Source organism: Monodelphis domestica, chromosome 3 (assembly GCF_027887165.1).
Source record: "Monodelphis domestica isolate mMonDom1 chromosome 3, mMonDom1.pri, whole genome shotgun sequence".
Taxonomy (NCBI): Eukaryota; Metazoa; Chordata; class Mammalia; order Didelphimorphia; family Didelphidae; genus Monodelphis; species Monodelphis domestica.
In genome coordinates, this window is record NC_077229.1 from 3,611,781 (window position 1) to 3,635,017 (window position 23,237).

The window sequence follows — 23,237 nt, forward strand, 5'->3', positions numbered from 1 at the left end:
TCCACACATACTTAAGCCATGCCTATTTTTAGAATTACTACAAAGGGGTGCTAAGTACCTATAAAGGTCAGGCAACTTGTGAACTTACAAGGAGCAAAGAGGAAAAAACTTACTCAGATATATGTTTTTGTTAAATTCTCTTACCAATTGATTCATATACCTCATACCTCAGCCATGCATCCTTAAGTGATAATGTATTTTTCAAGCACCCTCTTAATGGGGGGAATGTAAAAAATATCATTATTTAAATTGCAAAGTTTAAATTCCTTTTGAGAAGAATTTTAGGTAAAGAAGATGCTACGTCTCTGAATCCAGAACTGAACTGTTGGAGAAGCCACCATGAAGAAGCCTCCAGTCCACAAGTTGCACAAAATTGAACTTTGGGTGTGGTTGATTGAACATCTATTTGTATGTATACTTTCATGCCAAAGGGGACTTCCCCCTAACTGGCTTTCTGTCAATGCGTCCAGCAATTATTGGTTTTGTTCTTTTTTTCTCTTATCCTCAAATCATTGTAATCTCTAAATTGATTATGTTTTTATGATCCTTTGGGGGTGGACTTCTTCCCAGAGGATCAAACGGGGGAGAATGTAAAATTGAGATTTGAACTCAGGACTTCAATCCCCACAAGCCTTTGCTCCACTTCACCAGAATGCAGTATTCCCCAGTATTACAAATATGTAGGAATCAGTATCCCCAAAATTCTCAATACTCCAGTTAATTACAATAGCAAACAAACACTATCATTTTTTCACATAAGTTGCTATATGGCATTTTAAAACCCTATGAACTGATGGATATTTGTCACAATTTTTAAAAACATAGCAAATCTTTGAACCTCGGTAAACACATTTTTCAACAAAGTAAGACTTATTTCTGGTTTTGAACATTATCAAGAATTCTAGATATCATTCTGGTGGAAGTAAAATGAGCTGAAATGTTATAAATGAGAGATGCTCCACTTTTCGGGGTCTTCCAGGAGTTCTATATACCCTGGCATTAACTTCCCGGCTTCCGTTCACATTCTCAAAATGTGGGAGTTGGGAGTATAATTGTATTTCACTTCAGCTAATAAAATGGGTCTTACTTCGTTTTAAGGGTAGGCAAAATGTCCAGAGATTGTTGAGAAAAATTCTAAAAATCATGTCTAAAGCCTAAAACCCTTAAAATCAATTTGAGATATTTAGCTCATTAAAATTTCCAAAGGTTGTTATAGCAAATTTTCTGATAGAGTCCATCTATCCTCTGCAATTTACAAAGTCAAAAATAGAAAAGCTATTTTTATATAGGCCTACTCAATAATGTTTGTTCACTATGGTTATAGGGGAAAAAGCTAACATTAGTTAAAACCCAGTACATTAAAATGATTCAGTATAACAGAATAGTATTGAATCCAGTAATATATGAACTTAAATCACAAAGTTAAATCTTAAACAAAGCAATCAGTAAAATGCAATAGAATACAGAGATTATTATAAAACACTGGAGTCTGAAAAACCTTAAAAATATAACCTCCAGTTTCTTTAAAGTTTCTTGGCTTTTTTTTTTTATCCATTTAGATGCCTATTGTCAGAAGGCAGAAGATTGGTAATGGTTAGGCAATTGGGGTTAAATGACCTGCCCATGGCCACACTGCCAGGAAGTGTCTGAGGCCAGATTTCAACTAAGGACCTCCCATCTCTAAGCCTGGCTCTCAATTCACTCAGGGGACTCCCCATAGTGAGGAATCTCAAATTTGGCTAAAGAGTTGCAGGGAGCTAAATAATTCCCCTGGCACTAAGGTGAAATAAATAAAAGTATTAGTACAATCAACAGATATCCTTTTAAAGTAGCCATTCTTTAAGTTCCTGTTTGGAAAAGTATCTTCCTTCTTTTTCCCCCAGTGCTATCCCCTGCCCCCAGTCCATGTGGAGGCTGATTGTATCCTAAAGAAAAAACAACCCCGTTTTTTACCAGCTGTTGGAAGTTAGCCTTGGGCCTGGGGTGATGAACGATCTGCTCTGAGGCTCTGAGGCTAGAGTTAGCTGGGGCTGGGCGGGTGGGTTGCAATGTGATCGAGACCACAGGTCCGGATTGCTGGCCGGGCAGGATGGGCTGGCATCAGGTGAGCGGGAGGAGGAGCAATTTGAATCGAACAGGTCCAGATCATGACGCTTTTCTGAAAATTCTTGGAGGAACGTGGCTTAAAAACAAAACTAGGCACTAGCTATTAAAAGGTGAACTTAGTTACAGTAGAGAAAGGATCAGAAGATTGAAGGTATTTTGTCACAACCAACGTGGTTCGCCAACTGTTGAGATTAAAATTAGTTTCTTTGCTAAAGGTATTTTTTAGAGGTTTATTAAAAATTAAGAAATAAAATACAAATATAGAAAGCATGAGTCTAGGCCCAGAGATCCCATTCACAACCACTCACTCTACATCTTGCCTACCTGGTAGAGAGCCGCATGTGCTAAGAAGCGGAAGTAGGGAGAGAGAGCAAGTTGGCAGAGAGCCCCCTTAAAGAATTGGTGATCTCAAACTCAGGTGAGAATCGGTGGAACTTTAGGAAGTACCAAGGACATCTGGGGATTAAAGTCTGGGGTTCAAATCTCCATTTTTACAATACTTAACCCCTATTGCCTAGCCCTTACCCCTCTTCTGCCTTGGAACCAATACATAGTAATGATTTGAAGATGGAAGGTAAGGGTTTAAAAAAAAAGGAAATCTGAACAGATATAAAGAGACTGGAGGTGAAAAATTTTAAGCCTTTTCAGACTCCACTGGTTTATGAAAGTCTATTTTATTGCACTTTGCTTATTGTCTGCTTTAAGATTTAATTTTGTTGTTTCAAGTTCATACATTAATCTGGTCAATACTATTCCGTTACACTGACTCATTTTAATCTACTGTGTTTTAACTACTGTTGTATTCTGTTACCTTTCCCCTATAATGATACTGAACAAATATTGAATAAACCCATGGGAAAAAAAAAAAACAGCTTTTTATTGTTAATTGTCGCATAGGTGATAGATGGACTTCACCAAAACTGGTTACAATTATATAACACCCTTTGGAAAATTTAATGAGCTAAATATGTCAAATTGATTTTAGGGGGTCTTCAAGCATGAATTTAAGATTTTTTCTTTGAACAATTATGACAATTTTGCCTGTCTGTGAGTTATTTGTAATGAGGTGTAAAGGGTCAATTTTAGTAGCTGAAATGAAGTACAATTATAATCCCGACCTCCCACATTTGTAAAAATGTGAATGGATGGGCTATGATGAACACATACCGAAGGAGCTGGGAAATTGATTCCAGGGCATCATACTCCTAGATGGCTCCCAAGAGAGAGCATCTCTCATTTGGAACTCTTCAGCTTACTATACACTTCCACCAGAATGATCAAGATTCTTGGTCACATCTCCTCCAAGTCTCCATTCCACTTCCAGAGGAAGCAGTGAATATGGTCGCAGTGGTGAGGCAAGGGTTTTGAAATGGCTGATCAGCCATTCACAAGTGGTCTTTATTTTGTATCCTCTTTATTCCTTGATTTCTAATGATCACAAATAAATCCTTAAAATATATTTTTATTATTAAGATTTAATTTTAATACGACTTAGTCACATAGTCCTGTTACAAGGGAATCACTTTAAAAGACTGATATATATTAATTTAAGGTCCCGAAGGAATTCAGCTATGTAATTCCTAAATGAAAAACTCAAGTCAGCAGTCAACCTTTTATGGAGTTTAATTACAATAGGAGGAAGAAAGGAATTAGAGATAGAGAGAGAGAAAAAGGGAGAGAAGGGAATAGGGCTTAAATACCCCTTCTGTTTAGGCTGGGCCAAAAGGCCCAAGCCTTTAGATAGCTGGGGCAAACAAAAGAGATCAGTCCCTATTACTCAGGTGACCAAAATGGAGAAACAGTCTCAGGGGCCTCCACCTTCAGCTTCCTTCAGAGCAAGCTTCTCAGAGTACACTGCCACCACTCCGACCAACTCCTCAACCATTTCGAGTCTTCAGACCCCCTGATCTTTAAGGAAACCATCCAAGTTGCCTTCCCTCAGTTCTCATATTTACCAATCACTGTCCATCAATTTCCCTGTGCCAATGGAGGCTCTAGCTTAACCCAGGACCGCCCAGAGGCTTTGCACATGTCTGTTGAAGGTCATATTTTCAAATGATTAAATCTTTGCTCCTTTGCTACAGCCCTTTCTAAATCCTGTTAACCTGAGTAGGGTAGAGATTGGAATAATTAAATTTTGATCTAGGCTGCAGCCCTTACTCAAATCCTGTTAGGACTGAATAGGGTGGAGATTGATTCCAAGTATCTCCATTGTATCAATTCTAAAATCAATCATGACTCAAAGAAATTCCTGTTCTATGCTTAAGCATAGGTCAAATTCCTTTCCATTGTTCAGCAAAAGGTTTCTGTCCTAAAGTAATCTGAAGAAGGGAAGAGAAGGAACCTCCCATGCCAATGGGGCTCCCATTCCAATAGACTATCAGTAAGAAATTTTCCAAGTATGAAATATCCCAATGGTGAAATTTCCAACATTTATAAGTCTAAGGAATTTTGAGTTTTACAGTCCTACTATTGGATAATAAACTTTGTAAAAATATAATTCAGGCATTGGATATTAATCTAAATCTTACATTTATGGTGACCACAGAAATAGGGTCCAGAATTCTTCATTCTAACTAGATTAGTTTGAAAAGAAAGCATGTTTCCTCTGCCAAGGCCTTGTGCCAGTTTTCTGGGCTTTGCTGATGTTGCCTTCTCCTCCCTCCCTCCCTCACTACTTGGGTGTTCCTCCTGCTGCTGTTCTTACTGCTGCTGTTACTATCGCTGCTGCTATAAGCTGGAAGTCCTTGGTGCTGGTCTCTTGAAGCTGGGAAAGTAGAAATCCCTTTCCTTTACATTGTCAGTGGCTGGACAGCCATTGTTCACTGTGAGCCCTTAAGCCAAGTGTATATGTGTGTTTTAGCAACAATTGGATTCTAACCCTCCTGGCTTCTTTCACTTTGGTGGGAAGCAACCCAGATACCCTAACAAGATTCTATCTCCAGATTAAAATTCCAGAAAATTGAAGGAAGAGTTAAACTTTTGTTATCAGATGGTGTTGATTACTGAGGCAAAATTAACAGATTTTAGCCCTATTTTGCTCTCTGTAGTCTACTCTTTTCAAGCCTCCATGTGGTTTCAAGCATAGTAGCCATTTAAACCTTATTTTTGCCCCTAGCCATGTGGCCTGAAAGCAGCTACCTGGAAACACTAAGCCTCTGGCATTTTACCAATAGATGGGAGGGCAAGGAAGGTTACTCCTCCAAAGTACAGACAGGAAATAGAATTGCAAGAATGGTCAACTCTATGGAAGGGCAACCAATTACTTATCTCAAATAACTCATTCCTAGCAGCACTGATCCTTTCAATTACCAAGAATATCCTCAAATTCAAGGGAGAAATTCATCTCCATAGATAGCCTTACCATTTTGGCCTGCCCACTCTCTACAACACAGTCTAAATGAGATTCCTCCACACTATTATAATCACAAAAATGTGGGTTTTCCAAGGCTGTCAATTGCCAAAACTGTAAAGGATTCAGCCAAACTGTAAAGATAATTTTTAGTGTCTTGATTTATATTAAAGTTAAGTTGTCACCATGGGAAAATTCTCAAATATGAAAATTCCCAAGTCAGCTGAGTTTTATGGAGATTTTAATTAATATAAATGAAGGAATTAAGGGAAGAGAAAAAATAGTAGAAAGGGCCTAGGCCTGAGCCTTAAGGAAACACGAGTCAGTCTTTATCACTCACCACAAGATAGTCTCAAGCAAGCTCCAGTCCTCCACTGAAATCCTCAACTCCTGAACTGAGTTCAGAGCTCCAATTCAACTTCGTAACTGAACTACCACTAACCTGAACTGAATTCTCCTTTTAAAGAAATTTTCTCATGTCACCTCCCCTAAATTTTCACATCTACAAATCACAGTGGACGCTTTTTCCCTGGACTGCCCATTCTTACTTCTCACCACTCTTTAGTTCTCACCTTCTCTGGGTAAACTAAAACATCACACCTCTTTTGTTAAACTTGCCTTTTGTAAGTTGCTTGACCTATCAGTGATTAAACTTTAACACACCCTTTTGTATTAGATCTAGAAATAGATCCCCTACTTAGGGTTTTTGCTTCACTACAAGTATGAGTTGGGGACTTTTCATTGTTCAATCAGGAATTTGCAACTTTATCTTCCCCTAATGCACTGTCTGAACAGGGTGGAGTAATTTTAAAGTTCTCAATACATTCCTGAACAAGTACCTCCATTGTAAAAAATAGGGAAAAGCTTATTCAAATCTTCTGAAGTAGAGTCTGGGCAGTTTTAAGATTCACACTATACTCAGTGCAGAACTCTACCTCAATATGGGAGATCACAGAGATGTGACCTATGGAATGTGGGTGGACGGTGACACTAGGGAGGTTAAGGAAGCTTGAGTCTAAAGTTGAATTTGGAGTTCTGCAGACTCCACTGCAGTGTCAATTCATTCCTTTCTGAATAGTAAATAAAGTTCTATAACACTAGATATTGAAATTTAACAAAAGTACCCTTAAATTCAGTGCCTGTATCCTGATATATATATACTATTTGTTGATTATTTTAAAACACATGAGATTTGGATTAACACACAATATTCAATTAGTTTTAAAATAGAACCACATAACTTGAGTTTTTCTAGCTGCTCAAATATCCCCATGTTCTCAGCTCCTCTGACAGGTAGAGAAGCGTGAGAGGTAAGGGCTCCAACAAAATTATATCCTGTCTATGCCAGCATGTAAAAACAAGATAAATGGTATGTTGGGAATCAGTTTTTAGGGAAGCATATTTCTAATTCCACAATGCTCTCCCAAAATGGACGAAAAGTTCCTCCACAACATAGTAAGACTGGAGCTGAATATGAACACCTTTCCACACAGTTTTCATTTTTGAATTTTCTCACTAGTGTGGTTTTCACATATAGCATGATTGAAGGCACAACTAAATGTCTTCCCACACTACTGGCAGTCACAAGACTTCTCCCTGATGGGTTCTCTGATGTGTAACAAGATTGGACCTCTGATTGAATGCCTTTCCACATTGCTTGCATTTATAAGGTTTCTCCCCGGTGTGGATTCTCTGATGTACAACAAGTTTGGAGGTGCGAGGGAATGTCTTTCCACATTGGTTACACTCATAAGATTTCATTCCAGTGTGGATTCTCTGATGTACATCAAGACTGGAGGAGCACATGAAAGTCATTCCACACTGATTGCATTCATAAGGTTTCTCCCCAGAGTTCATTCTCTGATGTACAACAAGATGGGACCTCTGATTGAATGTTTTTCCACATTGCTTGCATTCATAAGGCCTCTCCCCAGTGTGTATTCTCTGATGTACAGCAAGATGAGACATCTGATTGAATGTCTTTCCACACTGATTGCATTCATAAGGCCTCTCCCCAGTGTGCACTCTCTGATGTACAGAAAGACTGGAGATGCGAGTGAATGTCTTTCCACACTGATTGCATTCATAAGGTTTCTCCCCAGTGTGCATTCTCTGATGTACAATAAGACTGGAGGTGCAAGTGAATGTCTTTCCACACTCTTTGCATTCATAAGGTTTCTCCCCAGTGTGTATTCTCTGATGTCTAGAAAGATTGGAATTACAGGTGAAAGTCCTTCCACACTGCTTGCATTCAAAAGGTTTCTCCCCACTGTGGATTCTCAGGTGTGTAGCAAGACTGAAGGCGGAAGTAAATATCTTTTGACACTGCTCGCATTCATAAGGTTTCTCCCCAGTATGCATTCTCTGATGTACAACAAGATGGGACCTCACCTTGAATGTCTTTCCACATTGCTTGCATTCATAAGGTTTCTCCCCAGTATGTATTCTCTGATGTACAGCAAGATGGGAGCTCCTATTGAATGTCTTTCCGCATTCCATGCATTCATAAGGTTTCTCCCCAGTGTGCATTCTCTGATGTACTGCAACATGGGACATCTGCTTAAAAGTCTTTCCACATTGCTTGCATTCATAAGGTTTCTCCGAAGTGTGCATCCTCTGATGTACAGCAAGATGGGATCTCTGATTGAAAGTCTTACCACATTGCTTGCATTCATAAGGTTTCTCCCCAGTGTGCAATCTCTGATGCTGAACAAGATGGAACTTCTGTTTGAATGTCTTCCCACATTCCTTGCATTCATAAGGTTTCTCCCCAGTATGGATTCTCTGATGTATAGCAAGACTGGAGGTGCGAGTGAATGTCTTTCCACACTGCTGGCATTCATAAAGTTTCTCCCCATTGTGTATCCTCTGATGTACAGCAAGACAGGACTTCTGAGTGAATGTCTTTCCACATTGCTTACATTCATAAGGTGTCTCCCCTGTGTGCATTCTCTGATGTATAGCAAAATTGGAGCTCTCACTGAATGTATTTCCATATTGTTTGCAATCATAAGATTCCTTGCTAGTATGGATTCTGTCATGTCCAACAACACTGGATCTGTGTATAAAATTCTTTCTACACTGATTATTTTCACTAGATTTTTCCTCAGGTTGCATTCTTTGATGTTCAATATGAGATGAATTTTGACGGGCAACACAGAATTCCCTAGAAGCAAAGTTATCAGGACGTTTATGCATGAATCTTTGTAAGTCCATTTCTTCCACAGGATAGCTACCCTCTGTTGAATTTGCCTTCATTTCAGGTCTAATCTCTCCTTCTAAAAGAAAAAATCAGTAAAACATATATATAGAGTGATATATATACACATATATAACTATCTCCTTTCCTCAACTGTCAAAAAATGAACCACTTTCTATCTTATTTCCTCAGGTAAGAAAACATCTTCCAAATTAAATGGACAGAATCTATCCTTTGAAATTGCCATGGCCTCAAACTTAAAGAACAATTTAAATAACAAAGAGCTTCCCGTATGATCTCATTGGCTCTTCATAAGAAATTTTGGATTAGGAACAGGCTAACTTTATTACATTCTTAACTCAGACCATGACCTCAGAAAGGCTGGATGACTGACATGACCTGAAATCCTGGCAGCCGAGACCAAATCTTGTGACTGGGCGTGCTCTGTCAACAATACTAGACAATTTACTTTCAATCTTTTTGCTTTCATTTTCATTGTCTAGACATTCAATTTTCTCTTCACAGGTATGACAACACTTGGTGCATGTAAATGTAATAATTCTATTATTTCATCATCCAGCTTCTGTGTAATCATTATGCAATTCCCTTCATGACTGCTTTCAACCTTATTTTTTGTTCCCGTATTTGAGATCAGATGAAGAAATTCAGAAATCTTTTTTTCCATTTATCCAAGGTATAAAAGATTTTGAGTTCCCTACACCTTGAGAGAAGCCATTACTTTTCTTTTAATGCCTCTTTTTAATAAAATCCTTCCACTAAATACAAATTAAATGAAAACATGGCATTGCCCATTTTTTAAACGATGTCACATATACTAAGTTCAGTCCTAGGTCCTTCTGTAAGGAAATGGGCAACAAAGCTCTTACAATTCGCTTCCCTATTTCCCACCTCCTATAGGTAAAGGCATTTTCATGATACTCTGTTAACTAATTCCAACATAGGTGCTGGTGCATTATCATTGGACCGGAGAAACTGGCAAAGATTCTTAAGCATGTGTAAGTCACAGAAATTTTGTTGGTCTCAGGTTCTCCAACTATACCTTGGACATAATAATATCAAGTGACTGCCAGGGTTCCTATGAGGATCAAAAGAGATCAAATTTATAAAGTATATGACACATACTAGGGGCCATATGAAAATGGTGTTCATTTTTATCATTAGAATTGGGATTATTTCCTCCTTTGATTGTTTTTCTCCTTAAACTGTCATTCTCTACATTTTTCTAGTTTCTGATTTCCCTGTTGAATAAAATGCATTTCCATTCCCCAACACTCCTTTCTCCCTGGATCATCTGAGAGTGAGATTGAGGATCTGTTACTTCTTTCTAAATGATCTTCAAATACGTATTTTAAATTGTTAGCTCTAAGACAAACCAGATTGGTATTATCCTTCCTTTGTATACGGAGAGCTTACCTTGGTTCCTAGAACATATTTCTTATTTAATACATGTTTACTGACTGGGTCCTGGAATTCTGTCAGGCCCAAACTCTACCAGAATCCTAGTCTGGAATCTCTCCTGGAAGGCAAATACATCCTCTGGCCTCAGTTGTGATTCTGCCCCTCTCTTCCCCATATTTCTCAGCAGTCAACAGTAACTCTGTTGGAATTAGAGTAGACCCAATCCTGGAGATCCTAGAGGCTTCACTCCAGCCTCTCATCTCCCTCAAGTGAGGTGCTGTGGTCACCCGATTGTCCAAAAACAGGACAAAGACTGGAACCCTGAGACCAGGAAAAGGCTTGGGCTGATGATTTAGGGAAAGCTTAGCCCTGGATTGCTTCCAAATAAGGCAGCAGTCTTCACTCCTGCTCATAGGCTGCAGGTCAATGGAGAGAAGGAAAATCAGGAAACCAGCTGCCTGGCTGCACTCGACATTGAGGTTCCCTGACGTCAGCTGGATCCTCAACTGGGCAAAGCAATGCTATGACTTCTCCTTCATGTATTTCATTTGCCACCCACCAAGGCAGCCTTCCAAATATATCCCTGGTCTCTAGCTCTCCTTCATGGCTTCCTAACAACTCCTACCTCACCTTCTGAGTTGAGAACTTGGCCTCATATTCCACTGAACAAAAGCTGGACCTCTCTGCAGAGCTCTCTCTTATCCTCCACCTTTCACCCAGCTCAGCTGCCTCCTTTTCCTCTCTGGCCTCAGGATCAGAGGAAAAGGTCATTCTTCTGCAAACTAGAGAAAATCCCTTTCCATAACAAAGAAGCCCATCCCATCCCTCATCTAAGCCCATCTATTCTTCCTTTCAGGACTCCCATTGTTCTTTCACCTTCAGCCTTTCACACACTAATGAGATAAGGACTCTCTTCCTCTGAGAAACAAACCATTTCTCCCCAATGCTCCAAACACTCTCACTTGGTGTCTTTCTCCTCAGGAGGTAGTCCAACATCTGTTCTCAGGTACATGGCTAAAATACTAGACATGGCCATTTGCAGTAAGTTATCCTGGTGCTTCTCCCTTGTTTTCTATACTATATTTCCCCCCAGAATCCTCAGTCTGGCTCTCCTGAAGCCCTAGGCCACCTCCCCCTTAAGACCTCTCCACTGCTCCTTCCCTGCAGAGACTTCCCTCTCATGATGAGCTTCCTTCGAACAGGGATCTAGAGGGATTTCACAGAACTGTTGGCATTGTGCTATCTGCTCTAACAGAGGGTGAGTTCCTGGAGGGCACGGGATGTCAGCTGCAGCGCTTTATGTGCCCCGTAACTTAACCCAGAAACCGACATAGAAGAAGCCCTCCTACATGTTTCTGGATACTAAAAAACTCAGAGGTGATTAGCTCACCTCTTCTGGCTCCTGGAGGAGACTTTCAAGCCTTTCAGTCTAAAACAATCATAGGTAGACCTCATGAAGGGAGCTGATAGAAAAGGGAATCCAACAGCCTCATCTTACATATGGGGAAACTGAGGCTCAAGGGTTCAGCGACTTGCGCACGGAGCCTTAGTAAAACCTCTGAAAAAGAATTCCATGTCTGATCCTCCCGCCCCCAAATCTAGCACTGGCTTCACCAGAGCACCCAGAAGCCTATGGTCACCCTGGCTTTCCCACGCCTCTTTTGTCCTCCTTCACCTGGGCAGCAGCTCTGTAGGCCTTCTGGCTTCAGCATGCACTGGACTTCCCTCTGCTCCAAATAAGAGATCACTTCTTGTGGGGGAGCTGGAAGCCCTAGGAATGGGGAACAGGCAGGGAGGAGAATTGAGAGAAGTTTGTCACTGAGTTCTCCTGAGGGAAAGTTGGGGGAGTCCAGTGACTTCACTCAAGACAATCTGTCCATGGGGTTCCTCCAGGATTCTGCCCTTCCCCCCTCAGTGAATGTAATGCAATAGTCCAGGGTAGGATGGGCCTGTTAACCTCCTGGGGGGCCTTGAATGAGCAACAGCCCCTCCACACCCCCCAGTCCTGTTCTGGTCCGTTCTGGAAGAACTCCAAAACTTCCAAACTAGATGCAAGGGTCAGTGCTTGGGGTCACTCTGAAGCTCCAGACCCAGGGACCTTGAGGAATCGACTTCTATCCCATCACACTGCATTCTCCTCCCTCTCTGCCAGCTCTTTGAGCCTCGTGGACTCTTCTCCCCTGGAGCTCTGCCTCCTTTCCTGTGAAATTCAAAATCCTACTTGCGCCCAATGCTATCTCCCAGCCAGTCCATTCATTCTGAGAATCACAGAGGTGTGCAAGAAGGGCCTTTGGGGGCCCTAGAGGAGTTTTCCAGAGCATTTAGGGAAGGGAAAAGAGGGGGAAGAAGGTCAGGGAACCAATCTGGAACCCTAATGTTTGGTTCTCAGGCATTTTCTTTAGAGAAAGATAGACTGAATCCATAGTTTTCCATTATCTCAAATGAGAAGCAGCTAGAAGAGGAGGGGGCAGGGGCTTTGGATTAGAAGCAGGAAGGCCTCAGTTATTATTCCGCCACAAACAGCTCCTATGTGGGTGCCTGAGAATAAGGCACTTAATCAAATCTATTTCCTCATCTGTAAAACAGGGATAATTTTATCACTTAATAAGGAAGAAGGTGGTGAGGAAGAAGTGCCAGAATATTACAGAGAAAAGCAGCCGGAGAGCTCTGGGCAAGAGCAGGTCATTATAAGCTCTTCATCCCTTCCCTCCATTCTTTACTGGCTCTGCTGGAGGCTTAGGGCAATAGGAAGAAAGACTAAGAAGAAACCATATCTCCTGGGGACACCACGGAGCTGTGAGTTTATGATGGTTAAAGAGAAAAAGATCCCCAATAGAGGGGAAGAGGGTGGGAGGAATAACTGCCTGAACAGGTTTCTCAGATGGGTTTGGGGGACCTAATTCTGGGTCCTAAAGACAAGAGAGAGAAGCAGCTCTGAGATTACTTCCACGTCTGAGATTGGTCAGGAGCACCAAAGGGAGCTCCCTAACGTCCCATTACATGATGCAAAGTCCTTTTACAGGAGAACCAGGCAGCAGGAGGGCTCTGGCTCTGGGACTCAGCATACCAGCCCTCATCCCTTCCTCATGACAAAACTGCTTCCAACCCTGCCTGCTGCTGAGGGCGATATTCCTTTGGATGGCAACAGGGGGAAGGTCCTTACCCATAGAGAGCAGGTTCCGGGCATTCTCCAGCATCACCTCCTTGTACAGCTCCTTCTGGGGAGGGGACAGGAGGTGCCACTCCTCACGCGTGAAGTCCACGGCCACATCCTGGAACATCACAGCTTCCTACAGCAGCCCAAGGCAGAGCAGAGAGAGCTGAAAGCCACATGACAATGAAGACCCCACCTCTGGTCAGTTACAGGAGGAAACTGGCCCACAGAGAAGGGAGGGGCCCAAAGTCCCGCCCTTTGTCAGTGTCAGAGCCAGCACTAGAAGCTGAGTCTGTAAGAGCCCAGTGGAAGCTGGAGAAGAGCAGCTCTAGGATGTTCTGGAAGGGAGCTGAGGAGGTTCTGGTAAGTGAAGGGAAATCTCTAGAGGACCTCCAGTGCTGCCTGGATCCCAGGGGCCACATTGCTGGGATGTAGGTGTCACAGAATCATGTGTCTGAGGCCCCATTGCTGTGTCCCAGGGCAGTCAGCGACAGTGTGAGAGTCACCAATGTGCCAGAGCCAGAGCCACAGAGGGGGGAGCTGGAGGAAATATGAAAGGCAGGCGAGGGAGGGAGAGGGGGCTTTTGACCCTTCCCCAGAACTGACTGGCTCTCTGGGCTTTCCTGATCTCTTGAACTCTGGCAAGCCCAGCTGAGCAAGCTGAATGGAAGAGATCTAGAACGGCTGAGACCTCCCTCTCTCCCTCCCTCTCTTTCTCTGTCTCTACTAATAAATGCTCATCAGTCAGGTAATGAGTCACCAGATCATATTTTACGGATAACACTGTGGAAGGCACAACAAAGGAGAGAAGGTGCTCCGCAGAGCTCGGGGACTCGGGATGCAGCCCGGGTGACCCATCCTCGGAGAAGGCTGAGCTGATCTCAGATCATTTACTTATTCATCCTCCTGACCAGTAACTGCTTTTGTCTGCTAACTGCCCGAGTTCTGCTTCTCTGCCTCCTGGCTCAGCTCCACACTCAGCCAGCCTGTAACAGGGGAAGTGCAGAATCCAGCTCTTGGGCACCTCATCACTGTTCTAGCCTCATTTCAAGGCATTCGTTGGCCTTGGAAGATTCAGGGGAGTCCCAGGGAGTCAGTTTAGTCTTTCTTCTCTCTTGAACCATCTCAGACATGTCTGGTTTGCTGCCCAGTCGGGGCCCTGACCTTGCACTGGACTCACACAAAAACTTCCTCTTAGTCTGGGCCGAGAAGGAGGGCTGGGGCACTGCTGGCCCCTTATTACTGATGATTCCAGTCAATCACAGCATCCCTGACCATCTCAGTTCTATAACCACTGGTCACCCTCCATCCTGTGGTAGATGTCACTTACTCTGTCTCCTCTTTGTTCTGTGCTCCCTCAACCCAATCAATGAGATCTAACCTTCCATTTAGGGTTTGGAGCATTAACAGAGGCAAGCCCCTGGCCCCTTTCAGTGATAGGCAGTATTGTTCTGCTTGTCTTTCTTGGAGACCTGCCTCAGTTTACCCTCTGGTTAATTTCACTCCCAACATCTGCAAATGTGAGCTTCACAATCATGGACAGAACAGTAGATGTTCATTAGTGAAGAGGAATCTGCAGTATTTTTAGAAAGAGTCCCCAAAGGGAAGAGATCATTTGCTTCTTGAATACCCCAAGCAGCAGAAATGCAGGAGGGGTGAATAACTGAAGATACCAGTACCAGCAGAACATCAGAGAGAGCAGAAAGAGGCTTCTTTGAAAAACTACAGTGAAGGAGAAAGGGAGGAAGGAGGAAACCTGGGAAGGCTAAAGGTGAAGCTGAACCCAGAGGGATCCTGGGAAGACTTCTGTGGCCTCCCATCTACTCTAGGAGGATGCTTCTTGTGTAGGATTGCAGAACTACAGGGGAGAAGAGGAGGTAGATACAAAGAAAAGACAGGGACAGGAGAAGCCATCTAAAGGATAAGAAACTTTCCTTTCCATTCCCTCTACACTCAGCACCTGTTCTGCCCTTCTGGGGATTCCCCAAGAGGTAAAAGACAATCCTTGTCCTCCAGGAGCTCACAGTCTGGGGGAGAGAGACAATACACAGAAACATGGAATCAAATCAAGCTCTGTCTAGGAGAAATGGGGAAGAATGGAAAGGATGGAGGTACTCTGAGAGGGACGAGGGAAGGTTTCTTGTAGAAAGTTTTGAGTTGGGACTTACAGGAAGTTTAAATTGATCAGTGATCTAAAACGTGGAGGGAAAATATTCCAGACGTGAGGTAAAGTCACTGAACATGTCTGGAACGAGACACAGCCAGATCCCATGGTGGATAGAGTGCCAGATCTGGAGTCAGGAAGACTTGGGTTCAAATGTGACCTCAATCACTTCCTAGCTATGTTAACCTGGATAAGTCACTTAACTCTGACTGCCGAGACTTCATCACTCTGTCTTAGAACTGATCCCAAGATAGAAGGTAAAGGTTAACAAAAAAAAAAAGAAACTTTTCCATTTGGGGCAGTTGGGTGACTCTGTGAATAGAGAAGAAGAACTAGAGACAGAAGGTCCTGGGTTCAAATATGACCTCTGACACTTCCTACCTATGTGACCCTGGGTAAGCCACTTACCCCCAATTGCCTACCTCTTAGCCATCTGCTGCCTCACAACAGATGCTCACCATCAACTCTAAGACAGGAAGTAAAGGTTTTTTTTACGACTCTGCAGCAGAAGGAGTCCAGGAGGCCAGGTTCCCTAGATTCTAGAATACAGACTGGGGAGTAATGAATAAGAAGAGGGGAAAGAGGGCTTTGAACACCAAACAGAATGGTTTGTATTTGATCCCAGAGGGAACAGGGAGCCATTGGAGTTTACAGAGTAGGAGATTGACATGATCAGAACTGAGCTGTAGGAAAATCACTCTGGTGGGAGAATGGAGGAGGGTGGTTTTGGAGTGGGAAGAGCCTTGTGGGAGACAGACCCAGCAGCAGATTGTCTTAATAGTTCAGGAGGGAGGTGATGTGGGCCTCCTTCAGAAGGATGGCAGTGACACAGAACACAAGGAGGCATATTGGAGAGATACTACAAAGGTCAAACTGACAGGTCCTGGCGCCATATTGGATTCATGGTTAAGGGACAGTGAGGAGTCAAGGGGGGCTCCTTGGTTTTGAGCCTGGGGGATGAAGACGATACAGGTATAACGAGGGGGTTTTTCCTAGGTAATAGAGAAAAATGTGTTTGGGACTGTAATAAGAAAAGGAAGATTGTCTTTTGCAATATGAACTTCCATTTGATTGACAGGGACATGTGATGTAAAGTCACATGGGAGGCTGAGTCAAGATCCTGAGTGCAGATTCTAAGGTCCCAACTTAAACAGTCTGCTGGAGGAAGCTTTTGCAGGAGATTGGAGATTTTCCATCTGTCTAGCAGGTTTCTGGCCCGTTGGAAGATACCAGCTTGAGTGAGAGAAAACCTGCATGGACAGTTGTTGGCAGCTGGACAGAAGACCACAGAAGAACCACTTCTCTACTGAACCTACTTTGGACATTTCTTCTGGGATCTTGGCTCATATACTGGACTCTATTTTGTGAGATTATGTTTGGGGAAACTTAATTTATTTGGCATAGATAACAGCCATTAAGATAATTTTATGGGAATTGGGTTTTGGGGTTAAGATCCAGAACCTACCCGTACCCTTTTACCCTCCTTCCTCTCAACCTTCCCATCAATAAACTTAAAACTATTTAGACGTTTTCCCTCTTATTATTTCCTCTAATGATCCATCGTAAGAGGACACACTGAGCTCAAGATGTCTACTGGTCACCTAGTGTGAATTCTCTGTGAGGAAATTTGAGGTGTAAGAGTGGAGAGATTGGGCCAAAAAATGTAGATCTGAGACTCATCAGCAGAGAGATGGTGCTTGTATCCCTGGTAGCTGAGATCACCAAGTAAAGAAGTGCAGAGGGCCAAAGACAGGGCTGGAGGAACTCCCTCACCCCAACCCTACTGTTACAAGATCCAGAGGAGAAGCTAACAGAGAAGACAGAGAATCCCAGGTCGAAGAGGCAGGAGCTAAAGCAGGAGGGCCGTGTCCTAAAACCTTAGAGAGAAGAGAATGTTGAGAAGAGTGGACCAAAAGCATCAAAGGCTTTAGACAGGAGTGAGAGAAGGAGGACTGAGGAGGTGGTCTCTATTGTCTCAGAAAGAGAAGAGCATAGAGGAGGAGGTATGGAAGTACAGAGGAGAAGCCAAAGGCTGAGAAGATAGAGAGAGGATGGAGGGGATTCCACTGATGAATGTTCTTATGGGGAAAAGGAGATGAGGCCTCACACTGAAGCTGGAGATACTTAGTGCTTACAGTCTACTTATTCTGAGGGGGGAGGCTGCAACTTGTAGTCAGGGTGGGGGTATCCAGTGTGGCACTTGGACAACTGGGATAGCCTTGACCCAAGGACCAGATTTCCAGGCAAATGAGGAAGAAAACAAGAAGCTTCACTGTGACAAGTGACAGATGAAATGCCCGAGGAATCAAAGCTCTGCTCTTCTGAGCACATCAATTTATTAAAGCAACGTATGCCAACTGCCTAACCAATAAGGACGAGGCCCTTTCCTGGGCTTAGGGCTGGACATCAAAATCAGGGGGAAAAGAGACTTTTCTACCTCATAAGAGATCAATTGAACGAGACCAACGAATGCAAAGGAAACAATCCAGTGTTGGTTCATCTGCTTTCTAACTGGAGAAAAGATTAGGGACTTGTCAAGTCGGCCTGGGGAAGAGGGACAGAGGAAGCTCCCTGACAAGGGGTCCTTCTCCTTCCCAATGTCTGTACAAAGAAGCAAGAACTGATTGATTGATGTGCAGCCAGTGTGCAGACGAGACCCCGAGACGTACAATCAGGAGAAAACTCCTCCCATCAGTCTCAGAATCTGACTGTGTTTCTGGTCAGCTGAAGCTCGGCCATAGCTGAGGGTCTCTAAACAGCAGGTACAGGCAGTCCAGTTTCCAGCCAGGCAGGAAGAAGTTCAAATAGTCTAAAGAGGCTTTCTCCCAATTCTCCTGATTGCATAAACTGTCCTCCCCAGACAGAATTTGGAGGGAACTCAAGAGGGATCAGGTGAAAAGAAGCAGAGGAAGAGGGTGTGAGTGTCGCTGGGAGAGCAGAGAGCAAAGACAGGATCCCCAGACAGGGAAGAAGAAGGAGGAGTCGATGGCCGTCCTGGGCGCTCACTTGTGTCCAGGGAGAAATCCAACAAGGGAGGCAGCGCCTGGGGGGAGCTCTTGGGGTCTGAGCTGCCCCAGGGCCCAGGAATCACTCCCAAAGCCAGGGAGAGAGCCGGGAAGGGCTGGTCCTCCTGCCTGGGATGTGGGGACAGACGTGGCCCAGCTGGAAGGAGGCAGCAGCTTCCCAGCCCTCTTGGTCAGAGCCAGGGAAGGGCCTCCCTGGCTGAGGGGGCTCCATCTGGGGCTGGAATGCACTTACCTGGGCTGCGAGTCTGTCCCTCTCCAAGGCCATCCCGGGCACTCCAGGCTCCCTGTGGAGGCAGCAAAGCAGCCCCAGTGAGTCCCCCCTGAAGCTCCTCCAGCTTTCCCGGCCTCGTCTCTGCCAGGGTTAAATGAGGAGTTTGGACACAATAAGGGAGAACCTTGAATCGGTTCAGGTTTACTGAGAATACGGCAGGCGAGTAAATTCAGGTCAGCCCTTCAGGCCAAGGAAAGGAGCCGCCCAGCAGCTTTTCCTGTGAACGGTTTAGGTTCATTAAAGCAGAGACAGTAAAAGAATAAAGCAGAGAAATACAGGAAAATGTCCTCATGTCTACACTAGCTGCTCCCCAGCAGTCCAGGTGGGGCTCCCTTGGCCAGAGGACAGTCCTCCCGGTGGGGAAGGCCCTCCTCCTCCCTCAGCCTCCCATCCCTGACAGCAGGGCCTCCTGGGCTCTCTTCCCCTTCCTGCCAGCCTCCATTCAGCCCCTCACCTGACTTTCCTCTGGCCCAGCCTCCTCATCAAATCCCCCAGGATGCTCTCTGGCAGTCCCAGTCCTGATGGCCCCATCCCCCTCCTCTCTGCCACCCACTTGGCCCCGGGACACACCAGCCTCCTGGGGGTCCATGAACACCTCCAGCTCCCTGCCTGGAGAACCTTCTCTGGCTGTCCCCCACGTAGCGGCTCACAGGCTCTCCCTCCCTGGTTTTCCTACAGTGCAAAGTATAATCCCGCCTCCTCCAGGAAGTCCTCCTGAACGCCGCTTCACTCTCAGCCCTGTCTCTGTTCCTTATTGTCTGAGCAGAGCTTGCATGGGATGACTCTGAGGCTGCCCCAAGGGCGGGGGAGCAGGAGCTCGGGGGTCCGGGGCCCCGAGGCTGGGAGGCAGGACTCCTGGGTCCTAGCATGGCTCGGTAAAACTGCACCCAGTCCTGGTCCCTCCCCGCAGGTCGTTTTAGGAGCAAAGAAGGTCCCGAAGAGGAAGCCGAAGACCCCAGCCAAGCCCCGTCAGACACCAGAGCAGCCCCGGCATACATCCAACCCCACAGGAAACTCGGTCGGTCCCGCCGAACTACAGTGTCCCAAGACGCGAGGGGAGGGGAGGGGCTCGCGGCTTTGGGGGGCTCCAGGAGGCCCAGGCGGGAGGTGCCGGCCCCAGAGGGACTCTGAAGAGGCAGGATTCGAACTCAGCCACGTTCTCTGCCGCCCGCCCTCCCCCAGGCTCCTCGTCCTCGGGCCGCTCTCCACTCGGGCGTCCCTTTCCCCCCGGTGCCCCGCCACCACGTCATAATTACCGAGGCTGCAGGCGCGGTCTGGAGGGAGTCCCGCAATCGGCTACTGAGAGCAGTCAGAGAAAGCTTTGGACGTGGAGGAGGGGAGAAACTGGCGGCGAGCTTCACTTCCGGCTTCCCGGAGGCCTTTGCGCAGCCTGTTACGCAGCTAGATTGCTCCGCCCCGCCCCGCCCCGCCCCGCCCCTGGGGCTGACCCTCCCCCTCTCCCCTCCTCCGGAGCCTCTCTTCCCCGCCCCCCCCTTCCTCCCCTTGAATTCTACACGCCCACTGAGGGTCGGACCCGTCCCGGCCCCTCCCCTGTGAATCATTTAGGCCCTGGAGCTTGTGCTCTCCCCGCTCACTGTAGGGCGCTCCGGTCTCCTGGCCTTCCCGGGGCCTCCGGCGTCCCCCGTTCCCAGCTCTTCTCTCTCCTAAGGTAGCTCGCGGCGCGGCGCTTTCCTCGGGGTCTCCGCATTCCCGCTTTGTGCCAGGCAGGAAGGGGGCCCGAGGGCACCGCGCGGGGCATTCTGGGTAGCAGCTCGATCTCCAGGTGGGCTCTGGTGCTGCGATGGGGACTTTCTCTGGTGCTGCTCCCCGAAGCCAGTCAGGAAGACGCCGGGAGGAGGCCGGAGTGGGGTTACTGGGCCGGGCCAGACAGATCCGGGCCTTTTCCGGTGTCGGGCTCCCTTTCTCCGTAGCCTGTCTAGCCCTGTGAGGCCTCCTGGAGCCTCTCCCCGGCCATCACGCGGTTTCCTTCTTCCCGGCATCCTCTCCGCTTCCCTATCTTCTCTCCTTTCCCGCAGCCTCCTTAGGCTTCACCTTCCCCCGCATCCTCTCCCTCTTTTCGGCAGCCCTTTAGCCCTCTGTCCACTTTCTCAGGCTCCCGCCTTCGACCCTCCCCCCCTTGGCGGTTTCTCTTTCCTCCTTAGATTCTCCTCCCCCCCCCCCCAATCTTCCTACGCCCCCCCCTCCCCTCCCCTAACTGGGCCTCCCTTCTCAGGGGGGTTCTGGTAGTCCATGAGGGAAGGGGAGGGGAGGGGAGGGCAGGGGCGGAGGCGGGGCTGGTGGAGATGGAGGAGGCCTCAATTTAGGATGCTTTGAGAGAAATTCTCTGAGCCGGAGCTGGAGCCACTTCCTGTCTCACATGTACCACTGGTAGCTTGAACTTGGCTTTGGACAGCCCAGGGGTCAGCCAGTTGTTCCTGATTTGTCACTTGCTAGCACACGTGGGTCATAGACCTTCCTCCCCCACACTTAATCCTTAAGGCTATTGAGGCAAAGGGACCAGTTGAGTGACTTGCCCATGGTGAAATCGAGGGGGTCAGTCTTTCAGAATAGAGAGAAGAGTGGAGACCCCCCTTCTCAAAGTGGGGTTCAGGGGAGTCAACAGAAGTAAAGGATTGGCTCAGAGAGAGGAGAGGAGATGTGAAGATTTCCCTCTTTAGCTATGGCTGCTCTCCCAGATTTGCTCTTGTCCCTCTTGCTTCCCCCTCTACTACTCCAGACGGTCTCTATTCACTCACACTTGATTCACTGCTTGGGGAAAAAGATTATTATTATTTTAATGTCAACTCAATCAGGGTAATACAAAAGAAATAACTGGCAAGGAAAGTGGGGAAAGGGGGTCCTTGTCTCTATCTAAACCCTTTCCCCTCCCTCCTCAAGTTTGGGGGGCACTCAGGCTTTGGCAACCTAAGCCCCCTAAGTGAGTGTAAGGTTGTTTGGCCCCTGGGCCACAGTTCAGACCTAGGCAACAGGAGCTGAGGTAAAGTCTGACAGATTCAAAATGCCTTTCTCGGGTTTCTCTTCAGTAAGTCCTTTCAATTGGGAAGTGTTGGGGGGATGTGAAGGTACTTAACTCATACCTTATAGTGAAGCTAGGACTTTAAGCTAAGTCTATTTTTAGATCTACTACAAAAGGGTGTTAAGTACCTATAAAGGTTAAATTAATCACAAAAAGGTCAAGTAACTTGCAAAAGGTAAGCTTAACAAAGAAGTGTGAAGTACTCAGAAGATATAATCTAACCAGAGAAGGTGAGAACTAAAGTGTGGATATTCCTGGAGAAAATCTAATCAAAACAGGTGAGAACTAAAGAATAGGCAGTCCTAGAGAAAGTGGCTACTGTGATGGGTAGATGTGAAAATTTTTGGGAGGTGACATAAGAGAAATTTTTCTTTAAACGGAGGTTAAAACATCAGTTCAGGCAATCTGAATTCAATTCGGATGGAACTCAGTTCAGGAGATTGAGTTCAGTGGAGGCCTGGAACTCAGCCTGGAGAATCCCCGCCCCCCCCCCCCCTTTCCCCAGACAGCTTCCTTGAGATGGTCTCCTGGTGAGTGATAAGACTGACTCCCTTTACCTTAGGCTCAGGGAGGCCACTTTGGCCAAGGCCTTTAACTACTGCCTGCCTCAGGCTGAGCCAGAGCAGTTAAAATCAATTCTTTCTCTCTCTATCTCTCTTTTCCTTAATTCTTTCTCTCTATATTAATTAAATCACCATAATTATCAGCTGATTTGGGTATTTTATTATTTGGGAACTTTCCCTAGTGACCAATTATTCAGATTTCAAGTCAAAGCCATAAAATTATCCTTTACAGTTTGAAGTATCAAGGAAGGGACCTTTGAACACAGTTGTCTGACTACAAAAGCCCATGTTCTCTCCATTATACCATACTGCCACTCTTAGTCACTTAGGGGTTAGATAAATCAGCTGCTAAAGCTACTTTCATCTTTGAGCATCTATGGATAAAGTGCTCTTCTGTTAGGGAAAGAATTGGCAAACGCAGAGTCTGTTTGGAAAATAGGTGAGAAAATCCCAAGGGAAACTCATTTGTGCTCATTTCTGCTAATGTTATCTTGCACATGGCCTGATGTGTGTACCCAAGAATAACAACTTCATGGCTTTCTTTTAAACAGAATGTTTCAGCCTGCTGCACTGGGGGTTGAGAATTATTCGTCTGTTTCCCTTTGCAGGAAAAAGAAAGCTAATGGTGAGTCAAAGGAGAGTAGAAAGAACTCCTACAAGATGGAAGCTGGTCTCTTAGGAAACTAGGAAGGGAGTCAGCCTTTTCACTCACCTAAGGAAATAGTACAGGAATCAGAGTCTAAATTTAAGCAGAGCTCTAAGTCCACAATTCAAGCCACGGTCTCCAGCAAAGCTCCCTCAAGTACTCTCCCCACTCAAAAGACTATCTTCAGAAGACAATTTCTTTAGACTATCTCTAGAATACGATTGCTTCAGACTGAGTTTTGGGTTTGCTTTTATGATGACTCCTTGTCTCCCCCCATCTTCACAGGGGCCAACCACAGCT

The 23,237-nt window shown here is 45.5% G+C and overlaps 1 protein-coding gene across 1 annotated transcript; it reads right to left on the reverse strand.

Moving 5' to 3' along the window:
• Positions 1 to 2,963: 2,963 nt before the first annotated feature.
• On the reverse strand, positions 2,964 to 20,109 carry LOC100619191 (zinc finger protein 260-like). Its single transcript, XM_056821259.1, has 5 exons — positions 19,948 to 20,109; positions 18,653 to 18,772; positions 13,240 to 13,366; positions 11,752 to 11,847; positions 2,964 to 8,736 (listed from the first exon to the last, which is right to left on the reverse strand). The coding sequence occupies exons 2-5, from the start codon at positions 18,683 to 18,685 to the stop codon at positions 7,040 to 7,042; spliced, it is 1,953 nt and encodes a 650-aa protein (XP_056677237.1). The 5' UTR covers positions 18,686 to 18,772; positions 19,948 to 20,109; the 3' UTR covers positions 2,964 to 7,039.
• Positions 20,110 to 23,237: the final 3,128 nt, after the last annotated feature.

What these genes read in the sequence shown, in the direction of transcription:
- LOC100619191 (XM_056821259.1), bottom strand. Translation starts at nt 18,685, where the DNA reads ATGGCCTTGGAGAGGGACAGACTCGCAGCCCAG. An exon ending in GGGACAGACTCGCAGCCCAG is followed by an intron (nt 13,367 to 18,652) that starts GTAAGTGCATTC and finishes GGGCTGCTGTAG; the next exon opens with GAAGCTGTGATGTTCCAGGA. An exon ending in CCGGAACCTGCTCTCTATGG is followed by an intron (nt 11,848 to 13,239) that starts GTAAGGACCTTC and finishes CCCCATTCCTAG; the next exon opens with GGCTTCCAGCTCCCCCACAA.